This window comes from Pelecanus crispus, chromosome 2 (assembly GCF_030463565.1).
Source record: "Pelecanus crispus isolate bPelCri1 chromosome 2, bPelCri1.pri, whole genome shotgun sequence".
NCBI classification, from domain to species: Eukaryota; Metazoa; Chordata; class Aves; order Pelecaniformes; family Pelecanidae; genus Pelecanus; species Pelecanus crispus.
The window spans coordinates 95,507,908-95,535,326 of record NC_134644.1 but is presented as its reverse complement, the minus strand read 5'-3'; the positions used below and the strand labels follow the sequence as shown (position 1 = coordinate 95,535,326).

General features: G+C 37.9%; 1 protein-coding gene across 1 annotated transcript; it reads left to right on the top strand.

Annotated features, from left to right (window-relative positions):
- Positions 1–1,201: 1,201 nt before the first annotated feature.
- On the top strand, positions 1,202–27,148 carry MTRR (5-methyltetrahydrofolate-homocysteine methyltransferase reductase). Its single transcript, XM_075705681.1, has 14 exons — positions 1,202–1,345; positions 6,363–6,516; positions 8,624–8,741; positions 9,731–10,097; positions 13,206–13,328; positions 14,979–15,132; positions 17,302–17,390; positions 19,055–19,235; positions 21,030–21,072; positions 21,519–21,705; positions 24,024–24,142; positions 25,701–25,793; positions 25,880–26,059; positions 27,004–27,148. The coding sequence occupies exons 1-14, from the start codon at positions 1,202–1,204 to the stop codon at positions 27,146–27,148; spliced, it is 2,097 nt and encodes a 698-aa protein (XP_075561796.1).
- Positions 27,149–27,419: the final 271 nt, after the last annotated feature.

Below are 27,419 nucleotides of genomic sequence, written 5' to 3'. Positions count from 1 at the left end.
TAGGCAGTTGAGCTACGTTTGTTTTCTCTTGAAGGAAACAGGAAAAAGATATGCCTCAAATTACTTAGCCACAGGTTTCCATAAATCAGTGTGTGTGGCTGGGACACTGAATGCTTTCAACACATAGTTCAATCTGTGTGGGCGCAATAGGTGAAGTACAGCAAACTGGGCCCAGGCACGTGAAAAAAATCTCGAGTTGGGAACTGAAAATTACTCGGTTGTAGTTCTAGGTATTTGAGTTCTACCGCAGCTTCCTAGCAGCGACAAAGTATTGACAGATTAATTTGTAATATACGCACGAGGGACATTCTGCTTGTCTCTCTTATTCACTGCTTCTTGAAGTTGTCCTTACATCTGTTGTGTTCTGTCTGTGTCAAAATCATGAAAGAAAACTTCTTGCGTTCAAGCTTTCATGGGATGGGTGAATGTATAAGGATGTGCATCTCATTCATCCTACCACTTGCCAGACTTTGTGAGGGAGTGACATTTTATACTACAGCAGATTTCTGCAAGATGGTTTCTTATTTTTAGGAGAAAAAGCCCCAAACAGTCAATTCTGTAGTTGCACTTGCATAACAAGCTCCTTTTTGAAATATGAAATGAAAAACAATGTTTGCATTCTGAAATATAGATATAGTGGACAGTAAAGCGTAAAGGCATTCAGGCAAAAAATACTGATTTCAGAAAGAAAGAAGCTGAGAATTTTTTTTTTTTTCCCCTCAAGCATTGTAGTTTGACTTCACCAGGTCTATGTTTTGTTTTGTTTTGTTTTGAAGTACATCTCAGAAAAATGACCAAAGCAGTCACTGACTTAAAGTGGAAAATATAACTTGCATAATAAAAAAAGTATATATTTTCATGAAACTAGTTTCTCTATTGTATTGTTTACAAACTAGATTCTTGATACTGGAGATGTTACAATATTTCTACAACATCAAGGCAGTACAGCACATATGACCAATACCATGAGTCCTTTGCAACCTGGCCTACAAGGGTAGATTGTGAGAAATGGCTTCTCTTCAGAGTAGATGCCTCATTTCCAACTTAAACACCAATACTGCTATCCTTTAAAGTATCTCTCCTTAATCTAATAAGCAAAGCAAAATCTTGCTGTTCTGCATGCAATAAATTAACTTTTTTTTCCCCTTCTTTTTTTCCACTGCAGTGTCTTTTTAAAAAAAAAAGTGTTCTGTTTTGGGAAATGTGCTGTGATTTAAAAAAGAGGTTTTTGCTCCTCTATGCAACACAAAAGGGGCAGGCAAAAGCCATAGCTGAGGAAATATGGCAGCAAGCAGGTGCCCATGGACTTGAAGCTGATATGCACTGTATAAGTGAAATGGACAAGGTGAGATACTCCATGCTGGTTTGAAAAAGTAGACATTTAAGAGCTGCATTTTTCTTCGTGTGTTTGAGTGGTGGCTGATAATAATAGTGAAGGCTGAGCATGTGTACCCACCTGAAATATAACCATATAATTTTAAATTTTTGTTTCTTATCAGTAAATCAGTAATTTGGACCAATACTCACAGATGCTTAACAGTCTTCTGCCAAAGGTACATCTTGTGATTTTTCTTATTAGAACAGTAAATGAATATATCTTTGATCTCTCTTCTAACAGCAGTGCAGTGACTTCCTGAAAACTATTTATATATGCAGTAGTGAATGAATTATGTATTTACTAGTCAGCTCTCCTGTTGTCAGAAATGACGCTTTTTTTTTTCCTGTTGTTTTTGTATTGCATTGAGGTTCTGTGTTCTGTTAACTGTGGGCTCCAGCATGACCCAGAGCTTTTGTGGTGTCTTCTTGAGTTACTTAGCATATGCACTCACTCCAGTTCACACTGGATACACTCAAGTTATATTCCAGAAAGAAAGAAAAAGCTTGGCTGGAGCAAGGAAGTGGCTTTTTATTATTTGCTGTTATCCAAGGGTAAGGATCTGAAAACTGTTAGTGTCTGTCTGTAACTAAAAGCAATATAGACTGTAATTTCTGTCACAAAGTACTCTCAACCATATGTCTTCAAATGAAAACATTTAAAAAAAACAACCAAACAAAACTTGATAGCCTGGTATTTCATATGAGATGAGCAAAAAATAACACCTAAAAGAGTTTTTCTCATTCACTTGAAAATGTGAAAAATTGATAAAAATAATTTAGTTCCCTTTTAACAAGTTGCTTTCTTGGGGATGCACTACATGTTTGGTAGCTGGACGTCTGCTTTTGAATGAATGTTCACTGAGTATGTAGCAAAGTGTTTCAAAGAGACTTTTATGCAGCCAGCAGGGAATGTGAAGATTCTCCTTATATTCTTCCGTTTCATTTCTTCTGCGTTTGACAGGTTTGGAAATTATTTTCAGGAGGGTGATAGGCAGGATATTTCTAGCCCTGTTACTGGCCTGCCACTTGAATAAATCTATTTTGTCAAATTTAGCAAGACAACTCAGAGCTGCAAGTTATTGATGAGGTAGAAAGATGTACTGAATTGAGAATGTGATAATTGGACACCGAGGAAAAAAGTAATTTCTGCAGCTTTGTAGATTTCATCACTTAAGCTTTTCCTTACCCTTTACTATAAGTAAAGAGAACTTCTAGAAGCTTAAGTGTAATTGGGGAGGGGAAGGCAGGGTGGCATAACGTACTGGAGCAGGAGCTTTCTTGAATTTGGTGGGGCCTCTTGTGAAGTCCTGTTGTGGTTTAGCCCCAGCCAGCAACTCAGCACCACGCAGCCGCTCGCTCACTCCCCCTACCCCGATGGGATGGGGGAGAGAATTGGAGGAGTAAGAGTGAGAAACACTCCTGGGTTGAGATAAGAACAGTTTAATAATTGAAATAAAATAAAGTAAAATAATAATAATAACAGTATAATAATAATAGTAATAATAATATACAAAGCAAGTGATGCACAATGCAATTGCTCACCACCTGCCGACCGATACCCAGACAGTTCCCGAGCAGTGATCGCTGCTCCCCGGCCAACCCCCCCCAGTTTATATACTGAGCCTGACGTCATATGGTATGGAATAGCCCTTTGGTCAGTTTGGATCAACTGGCCTGGCTGTGCCCCCTCCCAGTTTCTTTTGTTCAGAGCATGGGAAGCTGCAAAGTCCTTGACTAGCATAAGCAGTACTTAGCAACAACTAAAAACATCAGCGTGTTATCAATCAGCATTCTTCTCATGCTAAATCCAAAACACAGCACTATGCCTGCTACTAGGAAGAAAATTAACTCTATCCCAGCCGAAACCAGGACAAGTCCTTTGGACATATTAGATCTGAGAGTTTATTCCACAACATGCATGGTTCAGAGAGGTGTGCATATAAGTTTTAGGTGAGGAAGTAAGAGGTTTCTGTTTTGTCCATATTTGTCAGTTAGAAGGTCCATCTTTATGCAGCTGTTGGGTATTTTTCAGACCTTGTCATCACTTAAAGGGATTGCTGTGAAAGTCTATGGATGGAATAGGTAGCTACAGAGTCAATAGTTATAATGTGATCCTGTTGCCATACAAAAATGAATGTTCAAATACTGCTCAAGTCTCAGAAACACGGCTGTTTCCAAGTAGTGTCTCTCACCTACATTCTCGTAAGTGAGGAAAGGTCATAAATCTTTGGTTGGTTACTGTGATTGCTTTTTATGCTTGATGAAAGACTGAAGTGAAGTGGAAATAAGGTAGGTGCAGTAAAGTAGGAGGCTAAATGGAGATCATTTTGGGTCACAGTGCAGGTAGTCAGCCTTGGATGAATTATCTGAATAAGCACATTTGCCATGATATGTATTGTTCTTCATAAGACATATCTGGGTGCATGATCCCATCCTCTTCCTTCAGCAATCATTCACAGCTTGAGCAGGCTGCTCACTGCTGTTGTGTGGCATTGCTGTCCTCAGCTGAAGAGTACTTTTGAAGGACAGAGAAAGAATGAGACAAAGATGTAACACTAAGGATATAGGAAGAAGTGAAAGGTAGAATAAAAAACTACGTAATTGTGTAAGGTTCTTGTTGGTTTAGTGATATATCAGACTCCCAGTAATTGACACAAATTAATGCAGGACATCTGTTGCCAAACGTTTGGCTTCCAAAAGGTCTTTAAGTTTGCAGAGGAGAATGTACAATGGAGCAAGCAAGAATTTAGTGAACTAATCCTACCTCTGTTCTAATACACCACTTTTTACTTTCTGAGCTTGTATCTTTTTTCTTTTTTTTCTTTTTTTCTTTTTTTCTTTTTTCTTTTTTTTTTTGAATGGAACACAATTTATGGTAAATTTTTATGTGATGCTAGCAGACCCTTGCTTTTTTTACTTGAAGAATTTGCTTTTGTTTGTAAACACAGTAGTCACCTGTGACAATGCACTGCAGAATCTGTTGCATTTGTACTTACCAAATCAGCTGTGGAAGTTTTTAAAATCTGGGTTACTGCAATGGGACTCTTAAGGACTTTTTTTTGCACAACTTACAGTCCAATTTTGGAAGCGTCAGGAATTTGTGGGTACTTGGAGTTCACCTGAACTTGTAAAAGGCAAAATGTCTGTTTGGAATATCCCTGGACCACAACTCGCTGAAGTCTGGCAAAGTACTTGGGGAATATCCTTGCATGCTTACTCTCTTATACTTCTCTAGGCACCTGCTATTGGCAGCTGTCAGAGGCAGGACACTCTTCCAGGTGGTAATTTAATTTGCTCCATGCAACTCCTTTTAGGTTCTTCAGGAAAGTTTTGGCAAAAGTGACAACATCAAAACCCCTAGATATGCCTTTTCTTTGTATTCCTAACCTTTTTGGATTGTAGGTGTAAGGGGTAACTTTTTACACAGCTTGAGGAGGGGGTAAGGTTTGAGTGATTTATTGAGTGAAGTATTCAGAACATAACTCCTCAAACTCTGAAGTTTTGCATTGCAGTCATGAAGCTGCTTGAAATGAAACATAGTATCTCTTGCAATCTTTATTTATATTTTCTCATAACCCTACTATTTTATTAAACTTGGAATGCTGGGAAAGAGTTTAAACTGAAGCCTACAGGGAGCAGTAAAAGGAGCTTGGGTTGCTTATTATGGCAAAAAGGACTCTAAGGAGTGACTTAATAGCAGCCTACTTGAGCCAAACTCTTCTTGGCAGCAGAAGACTCTACAACAGGAGGCAAAATCCACTGAGTGCAGCCTGATAAACTCAGATCTGACACTGGTGGAGAAGTTCTTCTGGATGGAAGAGGCTGCCCAGAAAAGTGCAATCTCTACTCTTAGAAGTTTTCAAAATTCAGCCAGAATCATAGCTGACCTAATGCAGCGTTGGCAGTTAGTCCCACTTGGAGCATAGGGTGGGACTAGGTGACCTCCAGATGTGACTCCCAAACAAGGAGCCTGTGACCCTGTGGAGCTGTGTTTCACATAGGTTGCTAGCTGTCCATGTGATTCAAAACCCGTAACCCATAGGGGAGCTCTGGAAGAGCGCGTTGTGCGGGTGACCTGACAGGCAGCACGCGAGCACAGTGCTGCAGCCCGCTATCGGTGGAAAGCTGGAATAACCAAAAAAGTAGAGTGCTTTTTACTTGAGAAGTAATAAATGGTTGCATGAGACCTGATTTTACGGAACTGATGCACAATCTCAAATATAGGCAGTTCTTGTCGGCCTGGTATAATGGGAGTAGCCCCCATAAAACCATTGGAAATGTGAAAGATCAGTATTAGCAAAGGGGAGAGAAATGAGTTGGGGGCAGGGTGATGGGGCCAAAATGAATCAGACTGTAGAGCATGGTGACTGATTATCTCTGTTCAGAGAGCACAGGGGTTTTTTTGTGGCAAAGACAGGTGTAATGTGGAAGTTATCAGACAGAACCAAATGATCCCTAATGGAATTTAAAAGTGATCCCCACAGTTTGTACCCCAGTTAGCTGTGTGAAGTTGTCAGGATAACTGTGTGATTGTGATCGTACCTACAAAAATACTTTTTCCACTTGACAAAACAAATACTGTAGGAGTTGTGCGTTTAAGCTGTCTGAGTGTAGTTGTGAAGTATTCTTCATGTGTGTACTAGCCTGCTCAAAATGCTGCCCTTTGGCATTTGTGTATGGGATCATAGGATAACTCAGGTTGGAAGGGACTTCATGAGGTCATCTCGCAGCAGGGTCAGCTGAGGTCAGAGCAGGTTCCTCAGGGCTTTACCCAGTCTGGTCTTGAAAACTCCAACCAGGATTATAAGTTGCATCCCCAAAATGACTTGTGATTATTTGAAAGACTTTCTGTGGTTTATACAGGTAAGATGAGATTAAACATTTTTCTGTGTACCTTTGGGGAAAGGAAGGGTGGAAGATAATATCTACGGTCACAAATAGGTATCAAATGGCACCTTGTAACTTACTTGTTCTATTACTTGTAGTATAACCTGGAAACAGAAAAGGATCCTGTAGTTATTGTTATTTCCACTACCGGTACTGGAGACCCACCAGACACTGCCCGTAAGTTTGTAAAGAAAATTCAAGACGCGACCTTGCCACCTGATCATTTCGCACATCTCCAGTATGGATTACTAGGTGATTTAGTATTTTCTGTATTATTGTAGCACTTGTCTGTCACTGAATAATTTTTATATTTTTTACTTGTGAATAAGTTATTTGGGTTTTTTGACGTGCTTATAAATCATTTATTTTTATAGCATGAACAGCTTTTTTTGTGTAGTGTCCTCTATAAGCAATAAAGTGTCACAGAAGTGATCTGAATGTAAGCTACCAATTTAATTTTTTTATAGTTTAATTTTCTTTGCATAAACAAAATATGATATAAGCTATCTATAGTTGTTGAAGTTTTAATTTTGTGTCAAGTCTCTATGGACTAGATGAGTTTACTTGACTTTGAGAGTAATGGGCATTATTCTATACAGAGGAAAAGGCAGTATAAAATATTCTTAAAAATAAGGTTTTAAGATCATCCCATCCCTTTAAATTTACAATAATTTTTTTAATTTGAATGTCATACTTGACAGTAGAAGGAATGTAACTTTTGGTTAAAGATTGATATGCAAAATACAGATTTGGCAAAATGCATCTGGTATATCTTGAGCTGATGGTAAGGTCAGTTTGTTGAGTCTTCAGGTTGTGTTTAAACAAACTCCAGAAACTTCTATTTAACTTAGGTTATTTTTGCCTGACAAGTTTAAGTTGATAGGTAGGAGTGATGAAACTTACAGATTTCTAGCAAGGAAAGTACCCACTAGAAGGAAATTTCTAGTAGATATATAATGTGGAAGTCTGAAATATTGTCGTGGTTCAACCCTAGCCAGCAACTAAGCACCACGCAGCCGCTCGCTCACTCCCCCTACCCCGATGGGATGGGGGAGAGAATCAGAAGAATAAGAGTGAGAAACACTCGTGGGTTGAGATAAGAACAGTTTAATAATTGAAATAAAATAATGTACAATAGTAGTAGTAATAATAAAAACATAATAATAATAGTAATAATAGTATACAAAGGAAGTGATGCACAATGGAATTGCTCACCACCCGCTGACCGATGCCCAGCCAGTCCCCGAGCAGCGATCACTGTCCCCTGGCCAACCGCCCCCCAGTTTACATAATGAGCATGATGTCATATGGTATGGAATAGCCCTTTGGTCACTTTGGGTCAGCTGTCCTGGCTGTGCCCCCTCCCAGTTTCTTGTGTGCCTGGCAGAGCATGGGAAGCTGAAAAGTCCTTGACTGGCATAAGCAGTACTCAGCAACAACTAAAACATCAGTGTGTTATCAACATCCTTCTCATCCTAAACCCAAAACACAGCACTATGCCTGCAACTAGGAAGAAAATGAACTCTACCCCAGCCAAAACCAGGGCAAATATATGCATCCTAATCATGTAACATTTTGAGGAGCTGTCATGCTATTGCCTAGTGGTTTAGCTGATCTCTTAAAATCACAGGTCCTCCATGAACATATCTCCTGAGTCCTGTTAAACTGACTGTTTAACTGATAGCAAAGAAAATCATCTTCCAATAGAACATCTTCATGACTGTTAAAGGGCAGAAAACCCAGTGCAGTGAAAATGAGATCTGCAAAGAAATCCCTGATTCCTGGGGAGGATGATGTTGGACCAGATTCCCTTATGCAAATTTTCTTATATTTCTTTCTTCATATTGTTTAAAACCGCTCCTGTGTTTGTTGTTCCACCCCCCCCCCCCAAGGTTCCAATGTTTTTTAATTACTTTTAATACTCTCTCCCTTATGTTGTTGACATATATTAACAATTTTAACCTGAAGGTGAGATAATTTCTTTTGGTAATTCACATATAGTTTATCAGTTTCACTCTTCTAATTATTTCAGTTCCTTACATTTTTCCTGTAAGAGAGGTTTTCTACTTATCAAACTAAAAAAACATTCTTCTGGAATGTGAAATATTGAAAGCAAAGTGTTTTCAGAGAAATTCAGTGGCTTACATTTGTGAAGGAGAAACCACTTTTTCAGCTCTGATTTGGAAAAAACACAAATTTTTTTTGAAGGTCATAAAAGTGTTCTGGTAATATGCACTTTGCTATATCAGATTCTTCTGTTTGCCTGCAAGAAAATCCTGTGTTGTCTTTGCAGATCTTTGCCTGTGTAGCCTGGGTGACTGGCTGATTGACATGATTCCTCTTTCCTTGAATTTGCTAGGTCTGGGAGATTCAGAGTACACATTCTTTTGTAATGGTGGAAAGACAGTAGACCGAAGACTTCAAGAACTTGGTGCCCAGCACTTCTACGACACAGGATTAGCAGATGATTGTGTAGGGTAAGAGCTGAATGGGTTTGGATTTTACTTCTTCATGATGCAATAATTACATGTGAATTTGGCTAAACATTCTGAACTCTGAAATCAGTTGAACCTGTGTACTCAGCACCTCATAGGAATGAGTCCTGTCTGAACACAGTATGCCTTTTCAATCTTAATTGCCATTAAATAAAACTCGATTTTTAAAGTGTGAGCAAACATCTGTAATGCCTGGAAAAATGGAGAGTATTTAGCAGTTTTAGAAATTAAGTCATTCAGAATAAGTGGAGGGGTTTAAAAATGTAGTCTCTTTACTGAATCAAATAAAAATAAATCCAGTTCCTAGTATGTGTGGTACCGCACACATCAGACTTTTATCCAAGCTCGTATCTTGCAGTATAGCTGCTTTAGGCAAACCCTACAATGTTGTTTTTGTTTGGTTTTGGGGTTTGGGGTTTTTTTGGAACACTGTAGAGGAATTAAGTAAAACAACTCCCTTCCTGTTCTGTTGCTCTTTCTGGCCGGTAGGCTGCAGTCTTGGCTTATTTATTTTGAACTGCAAATTATATCAGTTCTGTGCGTGATGATACAAAGCAATTGAACACAAACATTGCCATAACCGTAAAACTTGTATCTTGTGTTCTAAAATAATAAAAATGGAACATTAGTGTAAGCTATTGATGTTGCTGTTGCACAGTGAAAAGTTGGAACTTCCTGTCATAAAGTTCAGTGTAAGAAAATAAAAATGAGAAACTGGAAGAAGAGCAAGGCTGTTACACACTTTAGACTCTGTAAATTTGCATAGTAGTAATAACTAAGTGAAAATATTTTTTTAACAAAACAGTCATCTTGGTAACAGCTGCAGATATATATTAAAAATACAAAATGAATAGTGTGTTTAGCTTTTATGGTCTTTTCATTATTTGTGAATTAACAGTCCAGTAAGTCACAATAAGTCAACCATTCTTTTCTCTTTTTTTTTTTTTTTTTCTTTTTTCTTCCCTCACCAGTTTGGAACTAGTGGTTGATCCTTGGATTGATGGACTTTGGCTTGCCCTCAAGGAAACATTTCTGTTGCAGAAAGAAAAAGAAGGCATGAGCAGTGATGCTGTTTCTAGCTCTCTTTCTGCACCCCCGCACGCTGGGCATGAACTCAACTTAAGCTCAGAAGTACAGAACTTGAAGCTAGAAGATGACACAGTGAGGAGTTCTGATGTTCTAACACAGAAACCGGTTGACATCCATCTTGTGGTTTCAACTAGAGACACCGAACCTTCACTTGTTCATTCTGTCCCTCCTGTCTCTCAGTCTGCTCTTAATATTCCTGCCTTGCCACCAGAATATATAGAGGTGCAGTTTCAGGACACACATGGTGAGGTAAGGACTTCACTTCGAATGATGAAAGCCTCCAGCTCTGGTAGGAGCATGAGTGTATACTGCTACATACAGCTCAAAAGAACAAATGGATACTTATATAGAGGAGATAACATCCCCAAATGCAGGAGGTTTTTAAATTGTAAGTGAAAGGGCCATTTATATTGTGAAAATGTAGTTACCACCATACAAGTTATGAACACTGATGTAAAAGTATAATTTAGCTAAATAATAATTTGATAAAGGGATGACATTGCAGTGCCAGGAATGGAAGATAAAATCTTCTGGCTTATGTTAGGACGGTGAAAACATCTTCCTGTAGGAAGGAGTATAGTACAATTTCTGTTCAAATTTTTAGTACTTGCAGAATGCCTTAAGAGGGTGTAAAATTGCCTAAAATCTTGCTGCATATTTAATAACAGAGAAACTTGTCATTGTAAAAACATGATCATAATTTTACTATTGGAAAAAAAAGATGAACTGTAGATTGAAAGCCGGTGTGCTTTTCCTATGAAACCTTGTTGAATGAAGACCTGCTGTACAAAGAGAAGAATTAGCATGAGCTGGTGATCATCTCCAGTTGGCATATTTAGTGTTCAAAATGAACTGGAAAGCGTGACTTTTCTGGTTGCCTGCCAGAGGGCAGACGTTTTGGTTATCTGTGCGAGGGAGGAGTGAGGGATGGCTGCTCTTTAAGGGACAGGGAGCCAAGGGCTGAGGGTAACACAGCCACAAGGGTAATGGTAATGTCAATGCTAATGCTGAGAGAATCATTTAGTCTGGCTAATATAATTTTGTAAGAGTGTGTTGTGGTTTAACCCAGCTGGCAGGTAAACACCACACAGCTGTTTGCTCACTCCCCCATGCCCACAGTGGGATGGGGGAGAGAATTGGGGAAAAAAAAAAGTAAAATTCATGGGTTGTGATAAAGACACTTTAATGGCCACCAAAATGATCCAAGGGCTGGAACACCTCTCCTATGAGGCCAGGCTGAGAGAGTTGGGATTGTTCAGCCTAGAGAAGAGAAGGCTGCGAGGAGACCTTATTGCGACCTTCCAGTACTTAAAGGGGACCTACAGGAAAGATGGGGAGAATCTTTTTAATAAGGCCTGTTGTGACAGGACAAGGAATAATGGATTTAAACTAAAGAAGAATAGATTTAGACTAGACATAAGAAAGAAATTTTTTACACTGAGGGTGGTCAAGCACTGGAACAGGTTGCCCAGAGAGGTGGTAGAGGCCCCATCCCTGGCAACATTCAAGGTCAGGTTGGCTGGGGCTCTGAGCACCCTGATCTGGTTAAAGCTGTCCCTGCTCCCTGCAGGGGGGTTGGGCTGGATGACCTCTAAAGGTCCCTTCCAACCCAAAGCATTCTATGATTCTGTGATTTAGAGGTACTCTTCAGTTAAAGACTAATACTCAGGTTGAAGGTGGTGCTATAGTGGTTAAAAGAGCCCATTTTCTTATTTTAAAGTCATAGCATATATTCAGGCCAATCCCTGAAATAATTGATCAGGTTCTAATATCGATGCCTTAACTTTTCTGTAAATAGAAAAAAAAGTAAATTTTGCTTTCAAACAGCAGATTGAAAAAGCTGAATCTACTAGTCTGGAATTCAGTGACAAATTAAAGATTATGGTCTGGATTTCAGGTATAAAGCAGGTATAAATTCTTGAGCCTTGGAAAGAATCAAATGCAGGTTTGGTTTTTTTCCTTTGGCGCCATTTTTGACATGGTCAGCTAGACCTTGCCAACAAGCAGGTCCCATGTAGGGTCATGTTTTTTACAAGTATGACACAATTCATGTCCTTTTCCAGTATCTCACACTGCAACAGTCGTGGGTATTTTTTGCCAAGCACAGCTGAATTTGGCTTGTTTTGAAATGCGTCAACTTGAGGTTTTGATATCTCCAAAAAGAGACCCCCTGCCATTTAAAGAACGCTGCATACATGGTCTCTCTCGTTACTTGTATGATCTATGTGCTGGGCTGTTGAGTCTCAGGGTTGAATTAACAAGCTGCTGCTTATTAGTAGCAGAGCAGTAACTGTCTGCAGCTTAAGCCTTTGTGGAAAGTGTAAGATAATACAATTTATCTTAGATCTTGATCTCATTATGCCTTGAACTTGACTTGGAAGGAATATGAATGTAGACAGTTATCACAGTCCAGCTGGTGCACAATAACTTGATACGGCCCAAGCTGTTAATTGCCGTGTCAAAATTTTAAGAGAATAATAAAACTTCCAACTGTTGGTCTCAGGTGATTCTCCTGTCTTCTTTTTTTAAATAGGAAATCTTCAGATTAACCAATATTCTCTTATTGGTTGAATAATTCCTTTCCATTTCACAGAGTATTGTTATGGACATTTGGTATCTCTCCCATCTCTTTTAATTTTTGTCTGTGTTGACGTCAAATGAAGCTTGCTGACAATAGGGATGGAGAAATGAGGGCTGTAGTCTGATCTTCAAGTGACAGCTTTTGACAGAGGTAGTCTAGAATTATTTTTGGTGCCCATTTACAATTCTTGGGGCACATTTTCACCTGTGCAGAAATGTTGTGGCTTAACATGATGCTCTTTTGTAGTCTGGAGTTTGCTGATTAGCTCTAAATTTAACTATAGTTTTTAAAATTCCTCTTATAAATTGCCTGTGTCTGCACTCCGAAGTCTTAATCTGTAAATCTTCAGTGATGTTTTTAAATAGCTTCTATTCTTACTTGTTATGTCCATTCTGTACACCTAGTAATCCTTTAATTAGACGGGAATTTTCTGGGTTTTAAGATAAATGCCATTCTCCAATTGGCTATTTTCAAGGCAGTGCTTGAAAAAGCAAATAGCTAGCTGCATTTGATAGTAGTTTAGGCCCATTAGACTGTTCAAGCCTACTGACTTTTTATAGTTGAATATATACCTGTTACTGCTTGGATGTGATTTTTAAAAATGTAGAGCAAAACACTCTATGTATATAGAAGATTCATGTTTTTCTTCATTGTTTTGACTTGTTTTCTAAGACTGTTTCAAAAAAATTGCACCAACACTAATTCCTGTATGTCATACTAAGCTGTCATTCAGGTCATTTGCATTTTTAGTGCAAGTTTTCTGTCCTCTTTTTCAGAATCCACATCTGTCCTCACTGATTTCAGAAGGAACAACCTTTGAAGTGCCAGTTACAAAAGCAGTTCAGCTCACTAGAGAAGATGCGATAAAAACTGCATTGCTCTTGGAACTAGATATTGCAGTAAGTTAGTGATGGCTTTTTCTTTAGTGGATGAAAATAAAAGGTGAAAAGCATGTGTGTGTTATGTATAATAACTGGAGGAAAAATTATTTACTTGACTGTTTGAAAAGAAAAAAGAATTCCCTATACAACAGGATATCAGCTTATGCTGATCCATTTTGTAAATGCAAAGCTTGATTTGTTCACTGAAAGATACGACTCCATGGAAGTCAAAACAGAAATAGTGTATCAAATCAATTTGTTTGTTGTTCCATGGATATTGTATTGACTGAAACACCTTTTTGAAGGAATTTGCAGTGGAGAAGGGCAGGCAGGGAATATTGAAAATAAATAATCTTTCAGTTTGTAAGTATACAACTTAGGGAGTATTCAGAAACTGTATAGTAAATTGTGACTATTCCTTGTGGTAGGTAATCTACACAAGTAATAATTTGACTCATATGATCAAGTGATAAGAATCATTAGCTCTTGAGCACTGTTTCTGCCTCTGACGTTCATTTGCTCTGACTTGTTCACATACTACTCAAACTGTCAACCTCTGTTATCCTAGGTGTAAAAACTGGTTTATTTTATTCAGGGAAGATCATATTTTGTATATTGGTTTGAAGATGAAGCACAAAAAGTGCTCGATATTACTTTACAGGAAATCTTTAAAAGGAAAATATGTTGCTTTTGAGCAGTTTTCCAAATTTGTGGAATATTGCCTTTGGGATACTGTGATTTTGGGCAGTAACTTTTATTGGACTCTGTTAGCCTAATCTGTATCCATATCCATGGGACATCTTTAAATCTCAGGTGTGAATATAGTCTATTAAGTTCTGAGCAACTGAGTCTCTGAGATGACATGGGTTTTTGCTTATTTTTGTATGTATACATCTATCCTGTCATCAGCACCCACTGAAAATTTGAACATATTTTGCCTTTTTTTCCTAATGTTCTCAACAGTCTGTGTATGCAGGTCACCTCGCCTCATGCATAAGGGAAACATAATGATGCAAGTCTAGTTCTGTATATTCCTATAACAGGCAGAAGCTTGAGTAGGGTTTCAGCAGTTGCGTACAAGAACCTCAGCCGACTAAGTAGAATCTAGGTCTTAAGATCTGAGATAACTTTTAATTTTCACTGTGCTCTTCTCTTGCAATTTTTCTTTTTTCCTCCAGAAAATAAACACAGTTGGGGTCATTTCAGTCACAGTTCATCAAACAGTTTAACCAGCAAATTTTGTTTTAGTGATAATGTATCTCTATACAAAGTTGCATTAATTATGAGGACTTCATTTCTCTGCTCTTCTCAAACCAGAAAACAAAGCACGTCAGTAATTAATGGTCTGGCGCTTGATTATATAACACATCCTCTTAATACATATTTATTTTCCTTCTGTTTAGGCTGCTTAGCAGCTCTTATTAAAGAGTGTCCAAATATTTAAACCAGATAAGGAAAGATTTTTCTAATTAGCAAGGTTAAACCTGAAAAGAAAACATGAGTATTTAGTTTCTGATGTGCTCCAAACAGTGAAGTGCTAGTACAAAGTAAAAGAACACAGGACTTTATGTGACTGTGATAATAGGAAGATTGTTGTTAGGAATGGGGATGCCGTTGGCCTCGGTTTGTGATACAACTTGATAGAAATGATCTCGTATTTTAAAACAGGATACAGTCTTTAACTATCAACCTGGAGATGCCTTCTGTGTAATATGTCCCAACAATCTCAGTGAGGTGGAAGAACTTCTTCACATCTTGGGACTTTCTGAAAAACGAGAATGCTTCGTTTGCGTAAAGGTTAAGCAGGGCACTAAAAAGAAAGGTATGGTGTTGATGCACTGGTCATGAACAAATACTCCTTCCTGTGTTGGTAGTAGTTGGTATGCATAGTTTTGAATGTTTTTATCTGTAGTATTGGGACACAGCTGTCATTTCATGGAGGCATGTTGGAAGTCACAGAGATGTGTTAAAAAAGAGGATGCATAGAATGCTGCTGCTGGTTTTACTGTAGATGAGTTAGCTTCTGACTGGGAATTTGAGCCTGGCATTGGCATTCATCCATCTCATTCTTCCTCTGTGCTCCTTCATGTTTATGGAGATGAGTCTTTAATCACATAACCTAACAACCCCTCACTTGAAAGTAAAATCTCTCCTTGCACAGCACTTCACATCAATCTCTTTTACACCCTAAGAGGACTGCACTTCTGAAGCAGAAGACTTAGTGCTGCTGCAGGGTGCCTTTTAAGGGGCTTGTAGGTCTATGTGGATCTGTTCTGCTGAGTCTTAAGATCCCATGCCTCAGAAAGGGTAGCTGCAGGTTCAAGGTATGCCTGGACGGCTGGACCTGTCAGAATGACTCTTCTCTTGCCTTGCAGTCAGTGTCTTAATGGTGCTGCTGAGCTGTGCCTTTAGTTCTGCAGGATGGGGTAGGGCTCTTTGTTGTTCCAGTCTATGGGTAAATCAGTTCCCATGGCGAGATTCCCTGCATCACGGAGGGCAACACGAGTTGTCCCTTAAGTATGAGATGTAGATGGACCCTTGTTCTTGGAATTGGTGAGTAACTCACTTGTTAAAGAGGTGAGTTTACATGACAGGCCATGTTGTAACATATTATATGGGATGTCCAGGCCCAGCTGATCCCCAGGCTTGACCCGCCACTCCAGTAACTAACCTGTGCTGCACGGGGTCACTAGTTAGATTTGGTGCAGAGCCAGTATCAGTTACAGCCTGGTCCCTGCACTGGGGATGAGCCCTGCGTCTGCAGGGCTGGTATGGCTGTTATCTAGCCCCACTGTGCTGAACCCGCTCCCCCTGCACCCTCCCTGTTGGGGAACCCCCATTGTCCTTGTTCCTCTGGGACAGACCCCCTCCAAACACACCTGCTTCTCCTCCCTCACCCCTGCCCAAAAAACAAACAAACAAAAAAATCCCAGGAGGGTCCCAGCTTTGTAAGAATCTCCCTTCAGATCAGGGCTGCTCCTGAGCACCCTCAAGCTCAAGGCAGTGTCACCCCGTCAAGGGCCCAACAACTGTGCAAAGGCAAGCAGCAAGAGATTGGGTGGTGTGGGGAGATTTCACAGGTATGCTACTTCTACTGTTTACACTATGTACAGATTTCACAGAATCAAGCACATTTACAAAGGAAGCAATTAAAAGGGAAGCGTATAGGGAAGGAGGAGGTAATGGAGGGCCAAAATCATCAGATCTTCATAGGAAGATGGGCTTGAAATTTTGTCCCTCCTGAAGGCTACTAGGTTTTTCTGTGCAAATTGGAGCCCTGCTACCTGGCTACATAAAATTTGAATCTCTCTCTGTAACTTAAAGACAGTGTCAACAGCATGTTCAAAGTGAAGGTCTCCTCGAATAGGCACAGAGAGATATTCTCTCCTTCCTGCCTACAGCAGTTCCCTTTCTTCTCCTATACTGATGTTGCAGGAAGGATGTAAAGGTGCCCTAACAGGCACCAAACAGGTGCCCTACAATTTGCTTGTACAGAAACCCCTTGGATCTGCTAGGTCTCAGAAGCTCCAGCTTGGCATTGGCTGCATACACCTTTGGTTAGGTCATTAGAAAACTTCAGCATGTTCTGATTTTCAAGAGTGCTTACTGATAGACAGGAAAAAAATGTGGATGTTCCTTTTCCTGGTAAGCATTCCTCTGAATTTCTTCAAGGTGGAAAGTGGCAACAAAGCCTTGAGTGGTTTAGCAATGAAATTTATTTGAACACTCATGTATTATACCCCTCTCTTTGTTTCCTGCTTTCCTGATAAGTTTTGACTTTTCATTGGAAAGTTGTCATTGATACTTCATTGGAAAACTGTGTTGCTGTTTAGTTTATAATTTCCACTAACCAGCTGGGGCTCAAACATATAGAATTGAATGCAGTTTAGCTCTCTTGTATTTATTGAAGGAACAAGCACTCTGTGATGCCATTTTTGGGTATTAATAGATGCATGTTTTGTTTTGTTTTGTTTTTCTCCCACTGAACTAGGAGCAGCTCATCCAAAACACATCCCTGAAAGAAGCACTCTGAAATTCATTCTAACCTGGTGTCTGGAAATAAGAGCAATTCCCAAAAAGGTGTTTATATGTTCGTTCTTTTAAAGAGAAATTCTTAGTAATTCTATGCTGTATGGGCTCTTACAGATCTACCCTTGCTTCATGTGTAGTTACCATGTTTCTTGGTGAATAAGGATTGTCAGGTTTTATGCTGCTGTTTGTACTTTATTCTGAGAAATTTCACTTCTGGTACTTTATCTGGCAAACTATGAGATACCGAAATCTCTATTTGTATTCTGCAGTACCTTGATTCATAAGTAGTCTGGAAGTAAATAGAAAAGTATTAGATATTTGGTGCCAGGTAACCGGAAGGCTGACTGAACCTGTCCCCATAGGCATTTTAGAGCAATCATTCTTTCTAATCAGAGGGAGCCATATCTGTCAAATTTTGTCACTGAAAAATACGTATGTTGCTCTATGCAAGTATACCATAATGTCTTTTAAATTATTTTGAAGCTTTTCTTTGGCATTTCAGTAACCTGGCAGAATTCAAAGAAAGATTTTTGCTTGTATAGTATTTGTTCTCACAATGTGTGAATATTATTTTCCTTTTGTTCTGTGCCTGCAAAAAAAATGGAAGCTTGCAACTGGAAATGCATGTGTATTTCTGGTATTGTCAAAAAACATTTTAAAGATAACTTTGTATGAAGGATGAAGCTAAACAGTTGTGTTGGTTGGGTCTCTGAAGGAAATCAATTTTTGGAAGGACCTTTTCACTCAATTTAGTGTATTTCACAGCAGAAGAGAAGAGAATTTTCCAATTGTTTCAACCTTTTCAAAACTGCATTTAACAATTTCGAAAATTTGTCTCAACAATAAGAGTAGTCAGAGAGTGCTGGCTGGGGAATATCACCCAAGCCAGTTTTTATAACCTATCTGCTTTATTACCTGTTCAGTGTAGAATGTGCTTTGTGTAACTCCATGCTCAAAACTATTGTCTAGAAGCTCAGTGTTTGAGCACACTCAAATTACTTTCCAAGTATTCTTTTGTGTAGAATATGTCATCTGATTGCACTTGTTGTTTAGATCACTTTTATGCACTGTGTCTATTTCCACCTTGCTTTTGGAAAAAACTTGTAACTATTTACATCTGATTTTTACTTCATCTTACAATGCTCAATTTAATTTTCCCTTAAGAAAAGTTTGCAGTACCATTATGTAGGCATAAAGTATGGAATAAAACACCGCAGCGACATTTACATGACTCATTAAATACCATACTTTATTTACAGTAATACCTCTTCTAAGACTTCTTGTTATTCCTTCTCTGGCTTCTGTAACTTAGCAAATAGTGTTTTGTCTTGAATTAATGTGTGTTATGGAACTGTTTACTTAACTAAAGTGCAAATACATAAATAAGAAAGCCTTTCATAGATTTGGGATTTTTCAGGGAATGGGTTGTGCCTGTTTATTTGTGTCTCCCCTGCTCAGGCTTAGTAGGATTTTCTGACCTGCTAGCTTGTCCCAGACATTAGAGGAGCAGCCAAAAAAAAAAAAAAAAGACAAGAAAAATGTAAATTTGTCATAGTAGGTGAAAGTGTGCATTGGGAAATAAATTGTATTATCTGTTGACCTATCAGGTGACTGCTTCCTGTCTCAAGGCATCCCAGGTTTTTCCCAGATTTGTGACTATTTTTCCAAATGGACAAGTTTTTTACCCTTCACTCTTATTTTCTTCCCTGCAGGCATTTTTGCGAGCTCTTGTAGAATGTACCAGTGATGCAGGAGAAAAACGGAGGCTTCAAGAGCTTTGCAGCAGACAAGGAGCCTCTGATTACACACGCTTTATAAGAGATTCTAATGTTTGCTTGCTAGATTTACTTCATGCTTTTCCAAGCTGCAAGCCTTCACTTAACCTGTTAATTGGTAAGTGAAAGATTTAGATTTAATTAGATTTGGTTTCTGAAAGTGCATCAGACTAAATGTTCAATTTCCCAAGAATGAAAAGTTAACTGTTTTAGAAATATTATGGTATCCATAGCGATCAAACTAAAACTTGCTGGGGAACAAAGCTCTGTTCTCCAGTTTGTAGTCTTTGGCCTTCATTTTGCAAACACTTAGATACATACCTATGCTTCGGTTGACTCTGGATTGCTCCTGTGCATAAAAAATAAGCATAAGGTGTTTGCAGGATTAGGGTCTTTAAGAAACAGTTCATCAACTGTTTACAATTAAAACAGACATGTTTTTACAACTCCTAACTTCCATGCCTACATGTTCTTTTCTTGCACTTTCACCTGTTAAAACAGAAAGCTTTTCCCAGTATATCTGTGTTTATGTAACATCCAACACACTCACTGGGTTTCTTATACAAAACATTGAAGGAATGAGACTCCAACTGTAACCATCTCAAATACATCTGAAAATACTGCAGTTATTTTCCAGCTTAAAAACCAGAATTTCTTAATGTTTCATTATATGAAACAAAAAAAATCACTTTTTATGTTCTTGCAATCATCTTCTCCATGTCTAAAAAATAAATACAAGCTCTGCTCCACTTTATACAAATATATGAATTTTCACAGTGAAAGCAAAAACACTTAGCTTTTCAAAGGTGGTATTGAACATGCTGTAGCAACTGAACTGAATAAAAGGAAACTCTGAAAGTTTTTCAAATGTGTTCCCCCAGGGAAGTAATGTGCTGAATGGGCTTAGTGCCTTCTTTAAGTGATTTCACTGAACTAGCTTTCCTTAACTCTGACTTGGAACTATCTTATGCAGCAGAGCATCTTTAAAATATGTCAGGGTGTCCATGTACTGGTTGCAACATCTGCAAAAGGGTGGTATGTGTGGAAAAACAGCTAAAAAGCAGTTAAGCTGTATGTTACCCTGTTACTCCACTGTATGTTTTCTGGCATTTGCTATGCCAAATTTTTCTGGTATTGCTCGCTTATTGTCGCCATTCCCCACCACATTAGTCACTTAGCAATATGTCTGTCTCCTTTCAATATGCCCTTCTGCTCAGCCAAAATGTGCAGTCTGCATGCAAGTCATTCCTTTGAAGGCACCAGTGAGTTTGACCTTTTCTGTATAGGTACAAACATACATATATATAAATGAGAGTGAGAGGTAGAGACAGAGACAGACAGACAGACACTGGGTTTCTCATTGAAAAAATGCCCAGTAAACTGTCTGGTTTTTTTTTTTAGCTGTGATTTCAAAAATTTGCATAGGTACTCATAGTGGTTTGAAATTGAACTGGCACATCTGCTTCTAGGACATTATATATGGGAAACTTTCAATCAAGGAATTCCTATTCTGAGAGCTTTTGAGCTGTTAGATGAGAAGTAGGGAAAATTAAATTTCAGGCTTCACCTTGTCCACTAGCTACTGGCATCTCTTCTGTGCACCTTACAGTTGTTTTTACTTGACCAAAAACCCCATAAATTAACTGTTGTGGCCTCATTTTATAGGATGTCTAACAGATGTTCCACAAAGTCTAAAAAACATTCAAAATACAGTTCAAATCTTTATAGCTTATTTCTGAACCACAAACACTGAATGTTAATAGGGTAGAATTACAGTTAAATTATAATATGCTTGTAATCTGTTGTACTGTAGACACCCAGTAAACACTCATTATATGATATTTTCATTTTCATTGGGGTGAATCAAATAATAAGTGATGCTTTTTTGTTTGTTTGTTTTTTAATTTTTCAGAACATCTTCCTAAATTACAAGCCAGATCCTATTCAGTGTCAAGGTAATGAAGTATTCAAATTATATCTCCTTGGTAATTTAGGTATACATTTTTCTCAAATGTGTGTGTGTACGTTATAATCTAAAGAAGAAATAGAGGAATGAAGGGTAAAACCTGAGGAAAAAGTGACTGTGTCCCTGCTGCAAAAAACACAAGGTTTGACTATTTCAAACAACATTGGTTTGAGTGTCTGGCAAGACTTTGGTAGAGTTCTCAAGAACAAGCTCACACACGTGTGAATCTAGTAGGAATTTTTATTCCCTTCTGTAAGCACTGGCCTCTGAGTTGAACCTTAAGATATTTTCTAACTATATATAAATATCACACAGTTAGCTGAACACTGAGAATCTTGATTCAATTGAGGTGGTTTGGGCTGCAGATGGACCTGATCTAAGATTGTACAGCTGTCTCTCAGGTTTTGGTGGGTTTTTATACTTTTGTCTTTACAGTTCAAACTTATACCAGCCAGGAAAACTGTGTTTTGTATTTAATATTGTGGAGTTCCCTGCCTGTCCCGCTAGACCAGTCTCACGGAAAGGAGTATGTACAGGGTGGCTTGCTGAGTTAGTGGCACCTCTACTGCACCCCAGTAAAAACACTCTGGATACAAAAGCAGGAAGCCCTTCAACTGAAAAGGTATGAATATTAGATCTAAATTCTTTAACTGTTAAATTTATGCATGTTTGAAACAACTGCAGGTTTCTTTGTTCACTGCTCTGATGTAATGCGGGGAGTTTCGGCAGTATACACCTTCATTTTGCAGTTCTGCCCTACTTGCAAGTTTACCCTTCACTCTGTAACGTGTCTAGAACTTCATTGCTAAGTTGCTAAACTTATATTTTACTTTATCTGTGGATACCCGAGTTGTGAAACTTCCATTGCTGAAAGGCCAGAATTGTTTTCCATGCCAGTGTAGTCCTAAGCAAGTCTTGGAGGATGTTTTCATGGACTAAAATACCACTGTGCAATTTTATGCCTGTTAGTGTTGTAGGAGAGAGGCACCTGGTCATTTCCAGGAAAGGGTGGCAGATAATAGGGGAGAAATCGTAAAACTCACTTCTTGTCAGGTCTCACGCAGTTTGCAAAGACCAAGGTTTGAATGTGTCACAGGGGGCAGTCGTCTGTGGTCTTTCTGATGTGCATCAAAGGTTTAGCATGGTGGGTATTATTAGGAGAAGGTTCTTTTCTTTTTTTTTTCTTTTTTTTTCTTTTTTTTTTTTTTTTGCCTGTTTTCCTTTTGTGGCAGAGAATCTATGTAATTAATCAGTCTCAAAGTTATTAGGTGTAAGCTAATTATTAAAAATTTAGAATTCTACTATATAATTAATATGACAAAAGAACTACTGCCAGTCTAATCTATATTAGATTAAGAAAAATGGAAACAAGCACAGAAGTTGGTTACAAGAAAACTGTGCCAATAATTCAAGGTGTTGGTCTGGCAAAATGGAAGGAAAACCCATACAAGTTATCTTCATTTTTAAAACTAACTCAAAAGACAACCTAATCAGTATGTGCATCATATATCTTATTCCAGTATTCACATCTGCTCTTTATTTAAAATATAATTGATTTGCAGTATATTAAAGATCAAACATGAAAGAGGTGGAGTTAAAAAGAAAAAAAAGGATTATTACAAAATTAATCTGAATAAAGTTCAGAACTTTGTATCTGCTGTGCAAGCTAGAATTCAGCATAGATAAATGTGCAGCAATACATGTAGATTGCAGAAATATGTGGAATACCAATACAAAATAGATGACTCCGATCTTATGCAAAACGACCTTAGATTAATCGAAGACACTTTACAGTATAAATGTGTTTACCATTTGCAGTATTTTTTACAGGAATGACCTGTTTGGAATCATTAATAGGGAAAATAGCTTCCTAACTCAAGTGTGGTTTAAAGTAGTAAGTATAACAGAAATACAAATATTGCCCCCCACCAGCAAGAATTATACTATATTTTTTATCATCATGAAACCAGAAAAATAATCCTGTTTAACATTGTAGTATCTGTAGTGAATTAAACGAGAAGAAATGACTAGTGCTAAACCACTCAGGTTTGCAGAACAAAGTTTAAATAACTTGGTCTAGTGCTTCACTCCTTCCTTAAACTTGAAAGTAAATTCAAATCCTTTCATAATTAATATGCAAAATAAATTGGATGTTTGCTTATGACTTTAATGGATGAAGCTCTGCTATGGCTGCTGCTGAGTCTTGAATAATCTTTTAAAGAATTCAAAATAGTCATGTCTCATTTCCTATACATTATGTTAGCCATGCCTCAGAGAATAGTTGTTGAGCTCCTATGAAAACTGTGTTTATACTTCCTTCCAGGTACAGATCTGAAGATCAAAATTAGAGTTTATCAGTGGAATGACAGAAACCATTTTCCAAGATCTTTGAGCAGTTATCTGCCTCCCCTCACCCATATGCATTTTTGGAGATCATGTAAAACTCATATGAAAATTAAGAAAGCAAGCTCAGTATCAGTAGGCTTCAATTTGCTGTTTTAAACAAATCCTCACCTCCACTGGAATATTTTTAGATGTCCACAATGTAAAAAAAGGTTGAATTGCCTATAATAGTAATAAACTAGCTTTACTTCCCTCTGAGTACCAACACCAAACTTTCCATGAATTCTGTAACAATATTCCCCAAATTTATGGTGCAGTCAACTTTCATATTCAGAAACTCATGTTTGTTTGGTTTTCCCTAGTTTTCCTCCAGATGGATTAATAGGTTTGTAAATATGGTGTGGTTTTTTTCAGAAACTCATGTGAGATTTTATTCTGAATGTCTGTGTGGCATTAAAAATAAACTCTGAAGCTCAGGATTTGGAAGGGTATGTGGACACATACACTATGTAAATATCCTGAAGGTTCTAAAAATTTCATGGTATTTTCAGTGCTTAAGAATATTCTTCAGTTGTATTTTGTCTGATTTCATTTTAGATATCTATTTTTGCTCGTCCAAACAATACTTTCCACTTACCTGCAGACCCATCTGTCCCATTTATGATGGTTGGTCCAGGAACAGGAATTTCACCATTTATTGGTTTCCTACAACATAGGTGTGTACCAAGTTGTTACCCAAAAAGCAGCCTTTTTATGTTGAAGAAAACACAGCCTCAGGTTTTGAGTACAAATGCAGTTAATCTTTTTTCTTTTTAACTTCTTTTTAATTTTTGTAAGTGGTATGCTGATTAGAAACAATGCTGATTTAAACAAGCAGTGCTTGTGTATTTATTTGTTTTTTCAAATGAGTAAAACTTACACTTTCATCTGACTGTATTTAATATTCATAGTGGATATGTGAGGAATTGGGTGAATTACAGGAATAGTAATAAGAAATTAAATCCTTTATCTGTGCGTTGCTAGTGGAAGTCCTGTAAGAGGTTGGTAGTTTTTAGAAACAGTGTTGATTGGCTTAAGTTTGGTATTCAAAATCAATTTCCTTCAGAAGTGGCATCTATGTTAAAAGCCTTGGCATGATGAATGTCAAGTTTTCTTCCACATTCCCTTATTTCTGTGTGTTTATGCATTTTGACGTTTTAAGATGAGGAGCTTGGCACCTGAACCCTCAACTGGGCAGTAGTCTTGGGTTTTGTGGGTTTGTATTTGAGGGAAGGTAGGTCCTTTTTTCCCCTCCAACTGCAGCAGCGTAATTTTGCAAGGCAGAGAGATGCTTGTTCAAAAAGTGACAAATACTATATCACCAAGAATATGTAAAAACATGATCATTCAGAGGAAATGAGGAATGGGAAGGGTGGAATATTTGGGCGGGAATAGTTGCAGGTTTTATAGGTAACCAACATACCATTCCTATGTGGCTCATTAGTTCCAGCAAGATAATGGAGTTTCTTGAATCCTGTAACAATTATTTTTAAACCATTTTATTTGAGAGAAAAATGAAATTTTGACATGATGTTTCTGACTCCATGCTTTCGCTTTAACCAAATTGTTATGTACAATCCTTACTACTTAATTTTAACTCCCAAATATACCTTTATCTCTTAGAAGTGTTTTGCATTTTATTTTACAGGATTCATAGCATTCCATAAGCATTTGATCAGTGATAAATGAAATCTCTCTCTCAAAATGTAACCAGAAAGTTGCAGCTAAAACCCCTCTAAAGTAATACCTTCAGAATTATTTCAAGAAAATGCATTAACTCTTCTGATGATGTGGTAGTAAATAGATTGTTATTCATAAAGTCTAGTAAGTTTCTACAGCTAAATGGAAAGCATGCTAAAACTGCTTTGTGCTGAGTTTTCCCAGGTGTTTTTACAGGGCTTCCAATGAAGCGTAAAGGGCAATGATCTCCTTACTCAGCAGTCAGGATTGTTTTGTGAGATGTTTGGAAGTGTCAGTCTTGACTATTTCAATATGAAACTGTGGCAGAAAAAAACCTCCAAACTTTGAAGTTGATGAATTTTGAGCTGAACCAAAAGTGAGTAGTCAAGAAACTCAAAGGAGGAGGGTTTGACTGTGATTTATCTTAAGTCATTTCACATTTCTGCCAATCCAGGGTTTATTAAAGCACTACTTTAAGTAAGAACTAGGTAATAGATGTTTTACTGCACTTGATAAAACAGGAATGGATGGTTTGGGTTTTTTTGGTCCATTTAGGCAAAAGCTCAGAGAAGAACATACAGACTGGGAATTTGGAGAGACGTGGCTGTTTTTTGGTTGTCGACACCGGGATCGAGACTATTTGTTCAAGCAAGTTCACTATTTCGCATTCATTCTGTATTCATGAGGGAATGCTTATCTCTGAGCCATTACTAACAGTTGTTATTGCCTTTCAGAGATGAGCTCAGATGTTTTCTTGAAAATGGCACGTTAACTCATCTTAAAGTTTGTTTCTCAAGAGACTCTTCAACTGCAGAAGTAGCCCCACCTAAATATGTGCAAGATGTCATTAGGCTTTATGCTAAGGAAGTTGCCAGAGTCCTGCTGAAAGAGAGAGGTTACTTCTATATATGTGGGTGAGTGGAGTGGAGATGGACTGTCTCGGAAAGAGAACAGAGTTAGCAGAAGTTTTGAGGCTTTAGGAAGACTTAGAGCTGTCTGAAAGGACCAACATGATGCTGAAAGAGCATTCCTGGAATGCTAGAATTTCATCACTATGTCCATTTTTTCCAATATAGTCTTGAAAGTATAGCTTGTAACCACACAGTTCCACTGGTTGTCTTAGTCACTTATTATTCTTTTTCTTTTTAAGTATTCAATTAAGCTATAGGAGGTTTCAAGCTAATAGATTTCTCTTGAGAAAATGTGATATTTGAATATATGTGATGATAAACTGCACAGCTCTGAGATAGCAGCAGTCTTCTGCTGTGTTCCAGGCCTGGGTGGGCCAGGATGCTAGAGCTCTGTGATAGTAATATATTTTACAGTGGGAAGTTTTATTTGTGGATGCTAACTTATCTGGAGGTTTGAGATTTTTAGGAAGTTTGTTGATAAATGGACAAACTGTTTGACTATAGAGCCCAATGTCAATACCTTCTCCTGCAGGAATAAATGTCAGCTATTTTTATTAAAAATAGCATTATTAATACATGAGGAGTTTGGTTTTATTTTTTTTTATATTGGAACCATATGGTGATATAATGATAAAAAATACTTCAGCAGGTCCAATTCTCCCTAAAAGAAAACAATTATTCTGTGACAGGTCAACTAGGGTTCTAAGGGGTTTTTCTTATAAATTACAGCATGCTGAAACCTTTGTAATGTTTGACTGAGAGAAACCCTTGTTTACTGTCAATGCTCAGCTACATGTAAACTCAGTGAGAATCTTGCCATACAATATACAAGCTATATTTTTGTTTGGGATATTTTTACTGCCTTTTCTCCAATATTATCCTGCCTCTGAAGCCATTGATAAAAGGAAGAATACATTATTATGCGTTTTCCTCTATTTTTTTTGCAGAGATAAGAAGCACATGGCTGATGGTGTAAGTGATGCTGTAGTGGACATTTTAAGCATGGAAATGGAAGCTGACAAATTGGAAGCAATGAAAATCCTGGCTATGCTTCGAGAAGCTAAACGATATTTGCAGGATGTTTGGAGCTAAATATTTAGATTTTCCTATGCCTTTGTAACACAAAAGATTTCATCTCACCCATATGCTTTTGACTAAAAGTTATTGTCAAAAGTGCTGTCTGTAGTCACCCAAATCTTAACTTTCTCCATTGACCTTTCAAGCAGGAGTATGAAACCTTTTAAACGACAGGAAACTGGGCTGCCTTTTGAAGTGTATGGGTTTTTAACGGTGTTACATAATGACCCGTCTCAGTGCCTTGATTCTGTCATTTTAAGATTGGTTTAATGTAGAAAGTAAGAAC

Coding starts and splice junctions, on each gene's coding strand:
- MTRR (XM_075705681.1), top strand. CDS start 1,202: ATGTGCTGTGATTTAAAAAAGAGGTTTTTGCTCCTCTATGCAACACAA. Junction 8,742..9,730: donor TTAGCAGATGATTGTGTAGG/GTAAGAGCTGAA, acceptor TTCCCTCACCAG/TTTGGAACTAGTGGTTGATC. Junction 21,706..24,023: donor GAAGCCCTTCAACTGAAAAG/GTATGAATATTA, acceptor ATTTCATTTTAG/ATATCTATTTTTGCTCGTCC.